This window comes from Muscardinus avellanarius, assembly GCF_963383645.1.
Source record: "Muscardinus avellanarius genome assembly, chromosome: 17".
Lineage (NCBI taxonomy): Eukaryota > Metazoa > Chordata > Mammalia > Rodentia > Gliridae > Muscardinus > Muscardinus avellanarius.
The window spans coordinates 62,863,223-62,881,104 of NC_137803.1; the positions used below are offsets into that span (position 1 = coordinate 62,863,223).

At 46.5% G+C, this 17,882-nt stretch overlaps 1 protein-coding gene across 2 annotated transcripts in view; it reads right to left on the reverse strand.

The window, feature by feature from the left end:
• Positions 1-3,398: 3,398 nt before the first annotated feature.
• The window catches only part of VAPA (VAMP associated protein A), a gene marked incomplete at both ends in the record, with an annotated part of 38,018 nt that continues 23,534 nt past the window's right edge, over positions 3,399-17,882 (reverse strand). Inside the window, 5 exons of one of the 2 annotated variants that reach the window (XM_080714541.1) lie at positions 3,399-3,557; positions 5,630-5,803; positions 9,850-9,984; positions 16,946-17,026; positions 17,417-17,520. In XM_080714541.1, the coding sequence (XP_080570667.1) occupies positions 3,399-3,557; positions 5,630-5,803; positions 9,850-9,984; positions 16,946-17,026; positions 17,417-17,520 (653 nt within the window). The remainder of the gene's footprint in view (positions 3,558-5,629; positions 5,804-9,849; positions 9,985-16,945; positions 17,027-17,416; positions 17,521-17,882) is intronic. The other variant, XM_080714542.1, reaches the window with a different exon arrangement.

Consider the following 17,882-nt stretch of genomic DNA (forward strand, 5'->3'; position numbering starts at 1 on the left):
TAGACATCTCATTACAGAACACATTCTCTCAGTAAGGAACCATGGCTTCTTAAGACATATTTAATAAAACTCTCCCGCTGACGAATTCCAAGAAAGTCCAAAGGGAGTGGATTTTTCCTTCGGAGGGATGAAAATTCATTAAACACATTAAAAGCGATCGATCACTGAACTTTTAAATAAAAATCTAAACTTTATTTCAATAATTTCATAAAACATGCTTGATGGGTTAAGTGCCTAAAAACACAAAGAAAAACTTTGCAAAACACTTTCTTTTGATTCTCAAAAATCTGCCATTTTTCAAGTGGCGTACTTCTGTAAGCTTACCAAGGCTTGGCTCTCATATGTGCACCCACAATAGGATCTACACTCTCAACTACAGCAGCACGCACAAAACAAGTTCACCCTCCACGGCTACAGTGACTTTTGTGTAATTGGGACGCACTAAAATTAGAAAACCTCAGTGCCTCAGAACCGACCTCTGTACTTTGCCACTTCATTTCCACTTTGGTTTTAGAACTTAGGTTGTTAGCAGCTTCTCCCCCCAAAAATAATTTTGTTTGTGCTCCGAGTTCTTAAAAGCCTATATTACTTATTAAGTTACCAACAGTGCTGAGAAGGTTAAGCAGTCATTAAGACACTTGGCTGTTGTATCTTCCCTGCATGGAGTACATCCTTTGTGACCCCAGATTTGGAAGGCTGAGACAGGACTGCAGGCTCATGGCTGGGCTCAGCTACTCAGTGAGTCCCTCCACAACTCAGTGAGACCCTGGATCAAGATAAAAATAAAATAGGGTGGGGATGCAGACAAAGGCAGAGTGCCCGGGTTCATTACTCAGCACCAGAAAGTAAATAGAAATAAAAAAATGACCTTATAGACCAAATGTTCGTTAGTTTTGTCTAGGGGTTGAGATTGTTACAGGGAAATAAAATGTCCGCAGTAACTGGGACTAAATGGCAGAATTCGACCCCCCCCCCTTCTTTTTTGGTGGTACTGGGATGGCATTCTACCTCCGAGCTCCACCCTCGGCCCTATTTAATTATTCTTTATTTTGAAACAGGGTTTCACTAAGTAGGGAGGGCCCCACCAAGTAGCTAAGGCTGTCAACGAACCGGCAATCCTGTCTCGGCCTCCCACGTACTAGGATTACAAGCGCGTGCCACCGCCCAGCAACCTTATTCTTTATAAAACACTTCCAACTTGCTTAAAATGTGCACATTATTCCTGCAATCAGAAATATAGGGAAATTTTAATTTTAAAAAGAAATGCAGGAAAAACCTAAGTCCCCCCCCTTAGCGATTTCCGTCCAAGCGTCTCTGCCTAGAAGCTTGGCCTCTCCAACAGCGGGGCAGCGTGTGGATTTGAGAAATGAGCGGCTTCCATCTCTTACTGAAAGATACTCAACCTCTAGGTCACTAAGCAGGAGATGGAGGCAGCCCAGCCAAGGCCTGTGAGTGCTTAACAGAAGGTTAACAGACGAACCATCATATTAAGCTGACATTTGTTTAAATTTCGTTTTTATTGTGGAAAGAAAAATAACACTTCGCCACATTTTTAAATAGCTTATTTATTCACGCAATGGTTTAATTTCCCTTGAACGCTAGAAAATAACGATTACTTATCTTCTGATTTTGGTGATTTCAAAAAAGTCAATTTTTAAGTCTATGCACACACCAAAGTCAGCGAACAGGATGTGCAAAGCTCGGGAAACAATCGTTTGAATGTTTCTCAAGTGACAGATAACAATTTGGCGACATAATCTCTAAAGGTTTTACCTTATTGTTAAAATTTCTTTCCTACGTAGTGTATTTTCAAAATTACAGCCCCAAAGCAGTTCCATACCATATAATAATTTCAGAAAAACTTTTGAAAGAGAAATTAAGAACATTACTTCTTTTACCAGAATTCTGAATTACATACACATTTTTCTCTAAGTGTCATTTTATTGTTGAAAGAACACACCACACGTTCAACACAACTCTTGTTTCCTGTAAACAAAAGAATGGGCAAAATTAAAGTACATTGCTTCCAGAAGAATAAAGAGAGCGTGGTGCACACAGGGCTGTCACACAAACAAGGCCCTGGTCTCGGGACTGGGTCTCGGGCGGCAGCAGCGCACCTCCCCGAAGCCAGATCCCAGCAAGCAGGGCGCAGAGTAAAGCTTCCAGACAATAAGGCATGAGGACAACCCAATCTGTATACTGTGGTCAACTGAGGCAGCTGGCCTCTTCCAAAAGGCTGACTGTTGGCAGTAAAATAATCTGCTTAACATGGCTGTTACTGAGGAGCGCACGCCTTCCTCCCGGCAAGAACCAGGACGCACGCCTAGCACATTTCCTGCCCAAGGCGCGCTCGTTCTCCCGGCACCAGCACCGGCAGCTACTCAGTTTCCATTTCTTTCCAGAACTGGGGATGGGACCCAGGGGCACTCTCCCTCCAAGCTCTACCCCCTGCCCTATTTTTTATTCTTTATTTTGAAGCAGGGCCTCACTAAGTCGCGAGGGTGCTACAACTTGCTGAGGCCGGCTGAAACCTGTGATCCTCCCGCCTCAGTCTCCTGAGTACTGGGATGACAAGCCTGCACCACCACGCCCGGCTTCCATTTCTTAAAAATAATTTTCTTCCAAAATATCAGAAGTAGCCTGAAAGTAAGTGTACCAATTCCTTCCCTTCATAGAATGAGGACTTCTAATTACAAAAGGGCTCAAAGCAAGAGAAAAGCACAGGTTATAAATGCCCGTGCCCACACGCACTGGCTTCGAACCCCCCTAATGACACGACACACACAGACGAGCTATCGAGCAAGAATCTGTTAACAGTTTTATTTTTTATGTTAAATACCACGGGACAGGATTGTAGGGATGAAAAACTCAGTCGACAACTGCCTCACAAGGGATAAGAAAAATTCTGCCATGATATTAGCAAAGGTAAAGGAGAAAATTTACACTGTAAGAGGCACCATTTCCCCACAGAACACCTCTTGGCATTTCCTGAATGAGTGGGATTAGCAATCTAGATAAATCATATTTCAAGAGGTAACAGCAACAGATAAAATTTAAAGGGATTATTAAAATAACATTTACAAGACTCTGAACAATTCTTGAACTCTTATTAAAACCACAAAGAAAGAACAATTCTTTATTTATGAATTTCATAAAGGACTGAATGTGCAACTGACATTTGCTAGTGATGATCTGGTAATATACAACTTGTCCAGGAGCCGAACAGTTTGTTTTTATTGTGTTTTCTAACCGTAAGAGATCATTAAAGGCAAAGCCTATATGACGCTGTACACACAAAAGATGGTCACCGCGGGCCGTACTACCAATGAAGTGGTAGGTAAACAAATCTTTTTCTGGTCAAGAGAAAAAAAAAGAAATAGCACTCTGCATGCTCCACTCTACAAGATGAATTTCCCTAGAAAGAACCCAATGAATATGGCTGCGATCACAACCAGAAGTGAAGGAAGCGGACTGCTGACGTTATCTCTGAAGGACGCGGCTGAGCTGGACCCAGGTTTATCCGAATGCGCTACCTTCCTGAGCCTGAGGCCTTCATCCTAGGAGGAAAAATGCAGAGAGATTTTTAAAACAAACATTCACACAAGCAGACTACCGGCACTCAAAGTCTACTGGGGCAGAAAGCCGACTGTGGGTGCCTACGGCGAGGGATTCACTGTAACCACGTCAGGAAACGCCCCGGAGTGACGGAGTCTAAAAGCAGACTGAAGTGACGGCCACACGGCTCAGAACCACTCAACTGCAGCGTCACCGTGAGGACCTTTAGGAGGGGGTAAAGTACACAATAAGTACTCAGTAATACTGACTTCACAAGCTGGAACTGAAAAATACATTCCAAAACACAGATTCTGTGCTTATACTCCTATAAGATGGCCAGTCTGGAGTAAGTACCACAGAACTGGAAGCAGTCAAAGGGGCTGCTCAGACAGGGCGGCAAGGATACATGACAGTGAGGGCCGGCTGCGGACACGCCAAGGAGCTGAAGCCCTCGATGAGCCCATGGACTGTCAGGTTTCTTTTTTTTAAAAAACAGATTCCTCTTTCAAATAAAGTGCCATTTAGAACACCTGCACAAAGAGCAGAGAGGGGCCAGGCGTGGGGATGGAGGCCTGGAATTCCAGTCCTTGGGAGGCTGAGACAGGAGGCTCCAAGGCTCCAGGCCAGCCCCGGCAATTTAGTGAGCCCTTAGCAACTTAGACGCTGCCTCAAAGCAAAACATAAAGTAGGGCTGAAGTTGTCACTCAGAGGCAGAGGGCCACAGTGTTCAGTCCCCGGCACCACAAAATAACCACTTAGAGAGACAAGGAGTAAGCCTTGGCAGCCAACTCCTGCTCCCTCGCCTGCTTCCCAGTCCTTCCCCAGCCATGCTGCTCCTATGGTTTCCATTCTTGCCTCCCCATCAGGAGATACACAGTGGCCTTTAAAAAAAAAAATCCACTGAACATTCTAAAGAATACACTTCATTCAAAGACCAGAACTTGTCATTCCAGTGCCCTAGAGGCTGAGACAGGAGGATTCCAAGTTCAAGGCTAGCCTCGGCAACTCGGCAAGGCTGAGGGTGGGTCTCCATGTAGAGTGGCGCTGGTCCCATGGCCGCCCACACGTACACACATACCAGAACAGCGCCCTACGATCCCGTGGGGTGGGTGTGAAACAGAGATGCCCTTCCACGATCTAGAGACAGGCCTGCGGGGAGGGGCCCTCAAGGGGCACTGCAACCCGAGATAAAGTCAGAGACGCAATTCGCAATTCAGTGCTTCTGACTTAAGAGTGTAGTAGTTTCTACATACTTTTAACAGAAGAAATAATCAAATGCAGATGAACTTCAGAACGTAGCTTACTTATTTATACATTTTTGTGCCCTCGACTTTGATGTGAAAAGCTTAAAAGTATTCGGGTCTTTTAAAGGCAAATTATTTAGGAACTGTACACACTCAAACCAATGCTCCTTGACCTTTACATTCAAAGCTGTGAATGACTGCCATGTGTCTGTGTAGTGAACGCACACACATGAAGTAGTTCTTGTCCAAGGGAATTACTGCCCACGAGAGGGAGGACAGATCCCCTTCTTCTTTGGTAGTAACCACTGTCGGGTACTTTACACTCACCGCACCTCTCGACTTGAATTCACACGCTCAACAGCTCCGTAAGTAGCGACTGGCAGCACAGTGGGACGGGGAGCTGTGTGAGGGGAAGGGCAGCAGAAACCAGCCAGGCACGCAGCCGTGTCCCGACCATGCAGGTGCTGAGGCGAAGCCTGGCGTGCTCAAAGTGGGAGGGCCGGGAGGACCAAGACAGAGGGGGACACAGTCATACCCGGAGAGAGGAGAACAGCGCCCGGGAAGAGCTTTAGGGAGACGGCTGAATGGGCCAGGAGTGATGGCGCAGGCTTGCACTTCCTGCGCTTGGGAGGCTGAGACAGGAGGATAGCACAGGTTCAAGCCAGCCTCAGCTACTTAGTGAGGCTCTCAGCAACTTAGGGAGGCTCTATTTACACACACACACACACACACACACACACACACACACACACACGCGCGCGCGCGCGCGACAACGGCGGCTGAATGGCCGAAACACGGCTCCTGAGCTCGCCGCCACCGGCGCAACTTACTCGCAGGTGCCGGTTCTCTTCCGAGAGCTTCATCATCTCCCCCTGCAGTCTTTTACACTCTTCCATCAGCTTCCTGGTCTCCGTATCGTTGAGGGAAACACTGTGCGGCTTTGGCATGGGTCCATCCTGCTTCGATGCGTTCAGTGGGGCGGCTTTGCTAGGCTCCATATCGTTCTGTAGTACAGAGACAGTGGAATTTTTAAACACTGAACCTCAAAGATTTTGAACAAACAAGATGTAAATTCTACTTCTTGAAATTCTTGAAGAGTTCTGACCATCTTTAATTTCATTAACAGAATTTTTAAAGTACCAGATGTTATGGCCATGTGCAACAGTTTGAAAAGGACTAGGCCAGGTAATACCAACTAACTCGCCAGGCACCGGCCCACACTTACCGTCCGTAGCACGGAGCACACATCCTAGCGACGTGCCTCTGGAGCTCGCTCCTAAGTACCCCAGCGGCTGGGAGAACAGAACCACTTCACCCTGAAACCCAACTCTCTGAGCCTCCGTAGTGACTCGGCCAAAGTATGCTGAGCAATGCCAAAGCCCAACGAGGAGGGTCCTCTACAGCGCTCCACCCTGCGGCCCAAAGGAGGTTCTGGAGACGGGAGCGGACCCCAAGCATCCCAGAGAAAGGAGAAACCACCGACAAAACGACATGCCAAGAAAGGCGCAGCTTCTGCTAATGAAAGCAGGAAACGGAGGCAAGACTGGAATGGAGGAAGAACCGCACACAGCACGGCACAGGGCGGGACAAAGCGCAGTGGTCCTGGTGGTCCGAGCCTGTGCTCTCCCCGCCCCCTGCACGTCCCCCAACAGCAGGCACCACACCTAACAGTGAGGGTGGAGCAGGGAGCGCAGCCCTGCTCATCTCATGAAAGCTCCAAAGGTCAAAGCCCTCACAAGGCTGGGGACGGTTCGTGGTGACGCACGCAAAGGCCGCGCTCCAAGCCCAGCAACCAGAGATTAAAAAGAAAAACTTAGATGGACACAAACCTGCTTTATTCAGGTAACAAAGACATTTAGAACATTACCCTTGAGAGCCCACAAAACTCCTAAGGTTAGAGGCCACACACCCACCATACCATCCCTGCCGCCAAGTTTATATTAAGTGTAAAGAAACTGCTCAGGGGCAAAACTAGTATTTAAGAACATGTGATCTGGCCAGCAGGTCTAAATGCACGCAGAAAGAGTCACGTTCCAGTGAGGTTCGGTGTGCACGGATCTCTCTGTAGAGTTTTCTACTTTGCAGACTTTTCAGCTGAGAAGGGTGATGGTGGTAATGTTTGTGGTGCTAATGCTGGGACCCAGGGGCGTTCTACCTTCAAGCAACATCCCCAGACCTACTTTTTATCATTAATTTTGAAACAGGCGCTAAATTGCAGAGGGCCTCGCTAAGGAGTTGAGGCTGCCCATGAACAGTGATCCACCTGCCTCAGCCTCCCAAATGCTGGGATTCCAAGCATGCACCACCACACCTGGCTCATATAGGCTTATATTTTAACTATCATTTTCAATTATAAAATTAGTGCCATATAACCCTACCCTGCTTTGAGTTATATGCTTATATTTTAATTATTTTATTTTATTATTACTATTTTTTTTTTTTTTTTGCGGTACCAGGGATGGAATCCAGGGGCGTTGTACCTCCGAGCTAAACCCCAGCCCTATTTTTTAGTCTTCTTATTTTTGAAACTGGGTCTCGATGAGTTGCGAAGGGCCTCGCTAAATAACTGAGGCTGTCCACGAACCTCCGTCTCCGCCCCCCCCAAAATGCTGGGATTACAAGCGTGTGTGCCACCACACCCGGTTAGTTATTTTAAATGACACAATGTCATTAAACATCTATTCTGGGCCTTACCAAAATTACTTAAACACTGCACTTCTGTTAAAGTTTGATGGGTAGCTTCTCGTTCTTTATGATTTTTAAATAATGCATGGAGGAATATCTTTGAATGGTGGTGGGTTTTTGGTTTTGGTGGTTCTGGGGTTCCTGGAAACCCTTCCACCTCCAGGCTACACTCCCAGACCCATTTTTATATTTTTATTTGGAAACAGGGTCTCTTAAGCCAGCACGGCTGGCTTCGAACCTGCGCGATCCTTCTGTCTCCGCCTCCCAAGCGCGGGGATTACAAGCGTGCGCCACCACGCCCGGCGATTTTTTGTTTTTATATTGAAAGTTTTCGTGATTTTAACATCGCTTCTATAACAAAAAAAAAGTCGCATGACCAATTGTGGGGTGCGAATATAAAGACGATAGAGTGAAGCGCGGCCACACCTCACAAGTGAGCGAGCCACACACGCTTCAATCCCCTACAGACCAGTCAACATACACAGCAGATGCAAAGAAATCTAATTTATTTATGTATATTTCATGGCTAAGTACATATAACTAGCTTAGTTGGAGGCTAAGGGGCGGGCTGGTGGAAACACTAAGCGGATGTGACCTTAAGGAAACGCTGCCATTCGGGAGCTCCATTAGTGAGGTCTGGCTGTTCCTTGAGAGCTGCTTCAGACTGGTCCAGAAAGAGGAGACTGGTTGTTCTGAGAACCGTGAAACAAGGAAACTAGAAGGATTCAACATGCTGTGACTCTTACACACTCGGACAGTAGCATTATGTTAACAATATACTTACACTGCAACTAGAACACAGGGCGCTCACGGCTGTGCGTCAGCTTACGAAGACGACACGCATGTTGTGCGTGTCCCACTGTTCCCACCGTGTGCCTCTTTCCATCCACCCACCTTCTGTCGTTTTCCTATCTAACAGCCATCAGAACGTCAATCCCAACATTCCAGGTAACTCCACTGGGATTGGAAACGGAAGGGCAAGGCAAACTGTAAGGAGGTGTTTGCAAGAGCGTCCTGTGACTGTTAGGACTAAGGATGTCAGTGTATAGGAAGGGAATAAGCCTAAAAAGCAAGGACTACAGCATGGCTGTCAGAACTAAAATATTAACCAGTGAGCTAAAACACAGTATCTAAATAAAAGTCACCTGAAATGTTCTTCCCCACTCCAACAAACAATTTACTGTTTTCTCTACGGTCAGGATTCCCAGAAGTAAATGACTCAACATCACAAATCAAAAAAGTACTAGACATTTAGATTAAGGATTCTTTCTTTCAAAGCCTTATTAGTATGCATATCTGCTAAATCAAATCAAAATATAAGCCAGAGGTTCCCAAACTTAAATCGGCTTACAGCCCCCTTTTCAGAAAAATATTACTCAGGAGCACCTGTGTCTGCCTTCTCTGCGACTGCCTGTCCTTGACGCCGGCCCCCAGGGGTCCCGCACACCTGCTCTACAGACAACCTAAGGAGGCTGTGAGTTCCTGCAAGGTGCTGGCGCTCCCTGTAAGCCGGTCCTCAGGAGGCTGAGGCAGCAGGGAACACACTGGCAGAGGGTCAGTATGGGCAAGTCCCTGTCTCAAGATGAAAACATACAAAGGGCTGGGGGGTATAGGTCAGTGGTAGAAACCTCTGCATTCAAGTCCTAATACCAGAAAAAGAACTGTGGGGGTTTCTTTGTAGGTAAACAAGAAATGGTCAAGAGAATCACACAGTACCCATTCCACCACCAAAAGGTTCCTATTACTTTACTGATGGGGGTGGGGTGGCATTTTGCTTCAGGAAATGTTAAACATAACACACACACACACACACACACACACACACACACACACACTCACTCTCTCTCTCTCCCTCCCTCCTTCCCTCCCTCCCTCTCTCTCTCATGAACTAAGGGCATTAACTAAAAATTCTCCTAGCCTGGGGCATTGCAAATACCCAACCATGACCATTATGAGGAAGTTACTATAATTGTATTTGATAGGAAAATATAAAATATAATCTCATTTGTCTTTTTTACAGACTCAGAGGCCTGTCTGAAGAGCAGTGTTGCAGCACCTGCCTAACTGGGGCGCTGCTACCCTAAGCCCAACAAGCTAGAGCCCCTGTACCGTGGGCTGCCCAGACCTCTCCCCCAGGACTGAGACCTGATGCTAGTGTCCTGCTCACTGCTGCCGCTTTCTAAGGCTCACTGTTTGAAGAGTCATCGTAGGAATGATTAGCCAATGCTCTGTGGTTCTACTGTAACTCAAACACAGCCCAAGTTTTCTTATTCTACCTGTTTCGTATACCACGCCGCAACGCGCTTCCGTACATAACTTAGCGGCACCGGAAGGCACCTGTGCCTGTTAGCGCCCTCTAACAAACCTTCTGCTTTTCCCGTTTGAACACAGTGAGTCCCTTGGGCTCGTTCTTCGTGTGGTAACTGCCAGCTGCCGCGGCTGTGTCGGTGGCGCTGCTCACCGAGGTGACATTCGGAGCAGTCCCTGGAGGGGCGGGACCCTGAGGCGGCATGGGAAACACATCTCAGGCTCAACCCAACCGACTTCTCCTGCTTACTGGGAATGACTGACAACACAGAAGCATTAGCCTCCAAACCGTTCACATTTACTCAACGTAACTGTGCTAGCATAAGAAGCAGCATTAATAAGTACTGGCTGTTAAAGCAAAAAGTACCAAAGCTTCTGAACGCGCTTCTTAGATTATTTCCCAAACAAAATGAGCTACGATCTACCTGCATGTCCAGTTACCAGATATACAAACATGAGCTCTAGCCTCATGCCGTCTGGACACGAGAGCTTCTCTAGCTCTGCGGTTCATTTTACGAGTTACGCGCTCATCCGCACCTGAACGAAGCACTTCCACTGTTCTTACCTTTGATAACACGTAACGTGGACAATTTCCTCTGAGGTTAAAAATGTAATGATTTATAAACCTCTTTTTACTCAAGAACTCATACTCACACACACACAAACTCTTAGCATACCATAAACTCCACAGTTTTCTTCCTATCTTCTCAAATTCCTTTGGTACAAATAAAAAAAAATTATACAGAAAGGTTTAAACAAACTCTGAAATAACTTCTAATTGATATGTATTCTATACCTTAACATAAAATAATGTACACTTCTAACCATCAAATGTCTAAGTATGTACGACTCACTAAAATTCTATTCTTATTGCCCAAAATCATCACTAAAATAAATACTTTCTCCTAGAAAATATGTCATTATCAAATATTCAATGGAGGACATGTATGAAATGCAATATACTTAAGGAATATAGAAAATGTCCAGTACAAGTAAGGACACCTAAACATTTTTTTAAATTATCACAATATACTGAATAGGTCATAAAATGTCATAAATATCATTAAATCCTTAAGAACACAATGAGTCCTGCTATCACTAACTGCACATTAGTGTTTCAAAACCCAGCGCTGACGTAACCAGATGAGCTCATGGCTGGAAGCCACCTGAGCACCGGTGCGCACTGCGGCGGCACGTGCAGGAGGGCGCTGGTGCTCCTCAGGTGAGCATGGAGTAACTCGAGGGGACACTGCAGGCCCTTGCCGGCACACACTGCTCACACCACAGCCCGCCACACGCTGCTCCAGCGGCGAGGACGCACGCTCAGCACGCCCAAAGGCAGTCGGTGCTTATTCCTGCCACCCAGAAAATTTAATAATTTTTTTTTTACTCCTTTTGTTTTAAAATAAAATGGTCCCTCGGTTTCCTTGGTCACTCATCTGTGATTCAAATCAGAGAGCAAATTTCCAAAACAAAATTCACTCTACTGTGCACATAAATTAGAACCATTTTGTAATTTAAAATACTTTTTTCACTTGCGGTACGGGGGTGGAACCCAGAGGCATTCTAACCTCTGAGATACAGCCCAGCTCTATTTTTTTATTATTTATTTTAAAACAGGGTCTCACAAGCTGGGCGTGGTGGCACACGCTTGTAATCCCAGCATTTGGGAGGCTGAGACTGGAGAATCGCGGTTTGCGGACAGCCTCAGCTACTTAGTGAGGCCCTCTGCGACTCAGTGAGAACCAGTTTCAAAATAAAGAATAAAAAATAGGCCACGGGGTGTAGCTCAGAGATAGAATGCCTCTGGGTTTAATCCTCAGTACCACAAAAAAAAAAAAAAAAGAAAGAAAGAAAAGAAAAAAGAAGTCACCTTGACCTGCTGGCTATACCATGTTTGAGAAAAAACATCTACAACTGTGACAGTTTATTTCAAATCTATCTGCTTTCAATAATAACCACATTTTAGCCAGGTGTGGTGGCGACACCTGTAATCTCAGTACATAGGAGGCTGAGACAGAAGACTGCAGGCCCAGTCCAGCCTCTGAAACTTGGCAAGACTGGTTCAAAGTAAAACAGGCTCAGGGGTATAGCTTGGGGATGGATGCTCCTTGGTTCAATCCCCAGGACCACAAAAACTATTAACAATAACCAAACTTTTCTAAGTTGAATATTAAATTCTGATGATAAACTTTTTAAGGTGACAAAAAACTGGTAACTATACCCGATGAAGGGTGTATACATTAACATCCCTGGCAATGGCAATGATGCACACTGTACACTTGAGTGGAAACAACAGTAATAATACACAGTCAGGATTACTAACTGATGCAAACCTCTCCACTGCTTCATATATGCCATCGGGAGAGTTACATATTAAAACACTTTGCAATATAGAAGCTAAGAAAAACTGGGCTAGGGCGTTAGAGGGGGAGGGAAAGGAGGAACAGTAGTAGGTTTAGAACTATTATGCACAAGGCCCTGGGTTCCATCCCCAGCATTGCTAGTGCTAAGTAAATAAACTACTAAAAAAAAGTAAGTAAATAAACCACTAAAAAAATTCAGAATATCTCAAATAATATATGCCATCACAGTTATAAACTAAAAAGCAGAGCCAGGCATGGTGGTGCATACCTGTAATCCCAGCGCTTGGGAGGCTGAGACAGGAGTGCAGGTTTGTGTCCAGCCTCAGCTACTTAGTGAAGCCCTCCACAACTTAGTAAGACCATTTCAAAATAAAGGATAAAAACAGGACTGGGGATGTAGCTCTGAGGTAGAATGCCCCGGGTTTAAACCCCAGTACCACAAAAAAATAAACTAAAAAACATATTTTATACTGTCCTTTATAAGTATGCATTACTAATCTTGCACAGTGAAGCTGTTTCAAAACTGAAAAACATTAAAAATAAGGCTAGGGGTGTAGTTCAGAGGAAGAACATCCCTCATTTCAATCTCTAGTACCACCAAAGAATATAACAAAAAATAAAACAGCAAACAAAACAAAACCTAAACTAAAACTAAACTATCACGAGGAACCACTATCCATTGATACGCAAATTCCCTAAAACCAAATTTCAGAAAGTAATATGAAAGCGTGTTTTGTGTGCATCTGTAGTTATGAAGTCGCACACTTCCCACTATCATGAAGACGACATGTGATGCTTGACGCTCCTATTTCCCAAAGAGCATGAGACACAGCATTAAAATGACCCGACAGTCACATAAGCAACAGATGGAACTGAGTCTGTGCACTGAATTTACATACACTTCTCAGTGCTTAGCATTTCTTACGGAATCCTCAGGTTAACACCACAAGAATGAATTAAAGCAGGAATAGTTCTTTCCAAAAAGTTCTTTTTCAGAGCACTGGATATTCCAGAAGTTAATTACAGTACATGAAAATGCTGGTTAAACATACTTCTTTACTGCAGGTCTTCTAAGATCCTTTGACACATAAATACACAATGTGACTCCGCGTACGAGTCACAGTTCCCAACGCACGAGCACTCTCCCCGCTTAGGAAACACCGCGTCGTAATACCAGCTACGCCTAGCCTTCGTCCTCATAACAGGCACGTGAATCAGTGATGGCCACCTCTAACCTGCGTGTATTATAAATTTTTCATACATTTGGATTATATAAATCTGAAATGGTGATGCTTCTCCCCCGCCCACAAAGCACTTCTGTGGGGAGGGAGACTGGGGAGTTAGCCCCAGGGCATTCTAGCTCCAAGATACATCCCCGCCCTATTTTAATTCTTTATTTTGAAACAGGGTCTTATTAGGTTTCCGTGGCCTTTCTACATTGCTGAGACTGGCTTTGAACCTGTGACCTTCCTGTCTCAGCCTCCCAAGTACTGGGATTACAAGCGTGCGCCACCACTCCCAGCAGTGCTGTTTTATTTGATATGCAAAACTTGAAAATTCCAAACAATTAAAAATATCCATCAAAAATCAAAACGGCAAGATTAATAAACCATGAGTCATCAGGCAGTTATTGCCAAATACTGCTTGAGCTGATTCACAGAAGTGCTCACCCTTCTCAGAATCAGTTAAGACTTTACACATTCCAAATTATCCAGTATCTTCAAAGACAAATCCTAGCCATAAAATGCAATCATAGGAAACCAAAATCTCCACAGCATCCTTGTGCTGCTGCCATGTGGCTTCATCCATAAAACCCCGCCCTTGGAAAAAATACCTTAAATGACAAATGAATGCCCTCTCATCTTGGCCAGAAGAACGGACCGTCTGGCAGACATCCCGGCAAGCCCAGGGCCCAGCCCACACTGGATTCCGAGACTCCTCCTCCCACTGAAGGGCCCAGAGCTGCTCCAAGAACTCCAGGTCCGGGCCTGGAGAAATCTCACGAGACACCAAGAAAGTTACCAAAGACTGTCAGGTCAAAAGAACCAACCTGAAGAACCTCCAGCAGTCTGAGCACCAATGACGGCAAGGGGCCGTCACGGAGCCCCCGGAGCACGTGCAGCACAGCAGACGCAGCATGAGGAGGGAAGGGCGTGCATCACCAGGGGTGCACGCACGGTGCGCACTCGCCATCCCAGCAGGGGGAGGCTGAGACAGGAGGACCCAGGCTCGTCCACAGTCTCAGCAACTCAGTGAGACCCTGTTTCAAAATAAAGAATAGAAAATAGGTCTGGGGGTGTCGCTTGGAGGTAGAATGTCCATGGGTTACATCCCCAGACCCACAAAAAAAAAAAAAAAAAAAACACTAAAGAAATCCTCCGCGTTTACCCCCTTATAAACACAACCACTGATCCAGTACTAGATGAGCACAGGGTCCTCACAACTGTTCTTGCAGTGTACTGGGGAGTGACAAAAGCTCACCTTTTATGTAGCCCCAGGTGCGTTTCAGACACCTGGGCTACACTGCCGCCTCAGCTGTGGCCATGTGGCCAGATTCCCTCAGAGCAGTGACCCTGCACCGTACCAGCACAGCAGCGGCCCTGTCCTGACCCACCGCACCAGCACAGTGGCAGCCCTGTCCTCTACCCACTGCACCAGCACAGCAGCGGCCCTGTCCTCTACCCACCGCACCAGCACAGCGGCGGCCCTGTCTTGACCCACTGCACCAGCAGAGCGGCGGCCCTGTCCTGACCCACCGCACCAGCACAGCTGCCCTGTCCTGACCCACTGCACCAGCACAGCGGCGGCCCTGTCCTCTACCCACCGCACCAGCACAGCGGCGGCCCTGTCCTCTACCCACTGCACCAGCACAGCGGCGGCCCTTCCTGACCCACCGCACCAGCACAGCGGCGGCCCTGTCCTGACCCACCGCACCAGCACAGCGGCGGCCCTGTCCTGACCCACCGCACCAGCACAGCGGCGGCCCTGTCCTGACCCACCGCACCAGCACAGCGGCGGCCCTGTCCTGACCCACCGCACCAGCACAGCGGCGGCCCTGTCCTCTACCCACTGCACCAGCACAGCGGCAGCCCTGTCCTGACCCACCGCACCAGCACAGCTGCCCTGTCCTCTACCCACCGCACCAGCACAGCAGCGGCCCTGTCCTGACCCACCGCACCAGCACAGCAGCGGCCCTGTCCTGACCCACCGCACCAGCACAGCGGCGGCCCTGTCCTGACCCACCGCACCAGCGGCCTGCAGTACCCCTCCCACCTCTCAGCTGTGCCGACTGAGCGGCCTCAGACACTGCTCCTGGGCAAGTGGGTGGCTCTGGTGAAAAGCACTCAGAACTTGCACAGCAATGGCTGCTCACGTCACCAAACGAACCACACACACAGAGCAGAAAGCAGTCTTCACCACCCTAACCTCAGCAGAGCGCACCTCAGCTGATGAGGCCTCTATCCAACTTGAATCTAGGAAATATTAAGGACAGAGAAAAAGCCCAACGGCGCCCCAAGGACAGAATCCGTGGAGCCCAGTATGTGAGAAAGTCTACACGCAAACCTAGTTCAGGTGGTATTCATAATTTTTCAAGAGAAAAACAGAGGGGGAATTCCAAATTTAAGTAACGTTCACATATCTGGATTTTGTTTTTATCTCAAGTCAAGCCAGCTGCAAAAAAACACCCAAATCCATCACACGGGAGACAGTGTGAACGCGGCCTGGACAGTCTTACTAAGCGGCACGTTAGACTTCTACAGGCAGGTCAATGGCAGCACTGATATTAAAATACTTTGTTCTTTTACAGTCCTCTGAAAGAGATAGACAGAAATAGGCTAACTCCTCTAACTCCTGGGATTTGCCTTAACCTGAGCAAGAGAACGTGGTGGGGATTTAGTAAGAATAACGACAGAGCGGGGACCATTACAGCTGGCCACAGGTTCCATGGGCTCACTGCATGTGCTTTTCCTGTTTACACTTCTAGGTGTTTCCTTAATGCCTAATTTTTAAAAAATAACTATATTTGGCTTGGTTTGCTGTAACTACACACATCTATTCCTTAGTGCCCGCTTCCTATTTGCCTCATACCAATCAATAAGCAACAATAGATTATTTACTAAAAAATATTATAACATCAATTTTGACCAAAATTAAAAGCAAAATCTTGAGAAACACCAAACCGAGAATGAACTAGCCAGGTAAATTAAATTCTTTTTTTTTTTTTTTTTTTTTGGTGGTACGGGGGTTCCTGGAAGCCCTTCTACCTCCGGGCTACACTCCCAGACCTATTTTTACATTTTTATTTGGAAACAGGGTCTCCTAAGCCAGCGTGCGCGGCTGGCTTCGAACCTGCGCAATCCTCCTGTCTCTGCCTCCCAAGCGCGGGGATTACAAGCGTGCGCCACCACGCCCGGCCTTAAATTAAATTCTTTATCGCTAAACTGACAGTTACCAAAAAGTAGTTTATATTATCTTGTTCTTTAATTATACCTATGTGTGTGTATACATGTACATATGTGTGTGCATATATATACATTTATATCATCTATATATCTCAAAAAAAAAAAACCTTTAAGTGGTTAAGTGGCCAAAATTTAGGAGAATTAAATTAACCCCCCCATCCTGCAGCATGGACTGAAGAAGCATTTCCTCCTCCTTGGATGAAAAAGCATATTACAAAATAGCTCAAATGAATACTGTCCCCAGCGAGCCAGCCGGATCACACCCCGCCAAGGCCATCGAAGCATCCGAGCTCAGCAGCTCCAACGCCCTCGCTCTCCTACTTACCAGCTTATCGTTTTCATTCGGCATTTCAAAGACACATCTCAATTTAGAATCCATTAATTCATCAGGCTTTGCCTCTTTCCACTAAAATCAAACAAAAGCACACATGAGACAATGAAGATGGCGGCAGGCTCGCTGCAGGGCCGGCTCCAGCCGAGTGGCTCCGGGCGCTGGGGGACGGCCGGCGACCACCACCGCGGTCCCTGCCGAAGGCACAGAACCTGCGTGAGCCTAGACCTCGACAGCCGGCGCTAGCCATCACAGGGCTTTACTCTTGGTAGTCACCGTTCTAAACTGTTTCTAAGAAACACTATGTCAAAGCCTTTCCATTTTTGAAATTAGCATCATCTGTAACAAATACATTCAAAGGGTTGTTTTTAGTCTAAAAGTTAGGCTTCCCTGTGGAGAGCTAAACAAAACCCATGGTCTAAACCAAACGCCTCCCAGTAAATCGCATGTGCCTTCTATACTTACCACAGCTTCCATGTCTGAAGTGTTGGGTGGAGCAAAAATGGTCTGGACCATAAACTTGTGTTTACTCTTTTCATTGGGATCATAGTCAAAGGGCTGCAGCATTACTAGAGAAGAAAGGACACGTTATATTGTCTTCTGCAGAGTCACCATTCCTATGACCTAACAGGAAAATTTAAAGGTCACCAAGACCGGACTATCTCCAACAAGGATCCAAAATTAACTTCATAGATCCTAATTATTTTAATTTTCGTGGTACTGGGGATCGAAGCTAGGGGTATTACACCTCTGAGCTACACTCCCAGCCCCCACCCCCCTTTTTTTAATGGTCTTGCTAGGCTGATGAGACTACCTGCTGAGGCTGTCCTCAAACCTTTGATCCTCCTATCTCGGCCTCCCACGTAGTAGGACTACAAGTATGTACCGCCATGCCCAGGTTTCCAATCACTTTTAGACTGTCCACACCTGG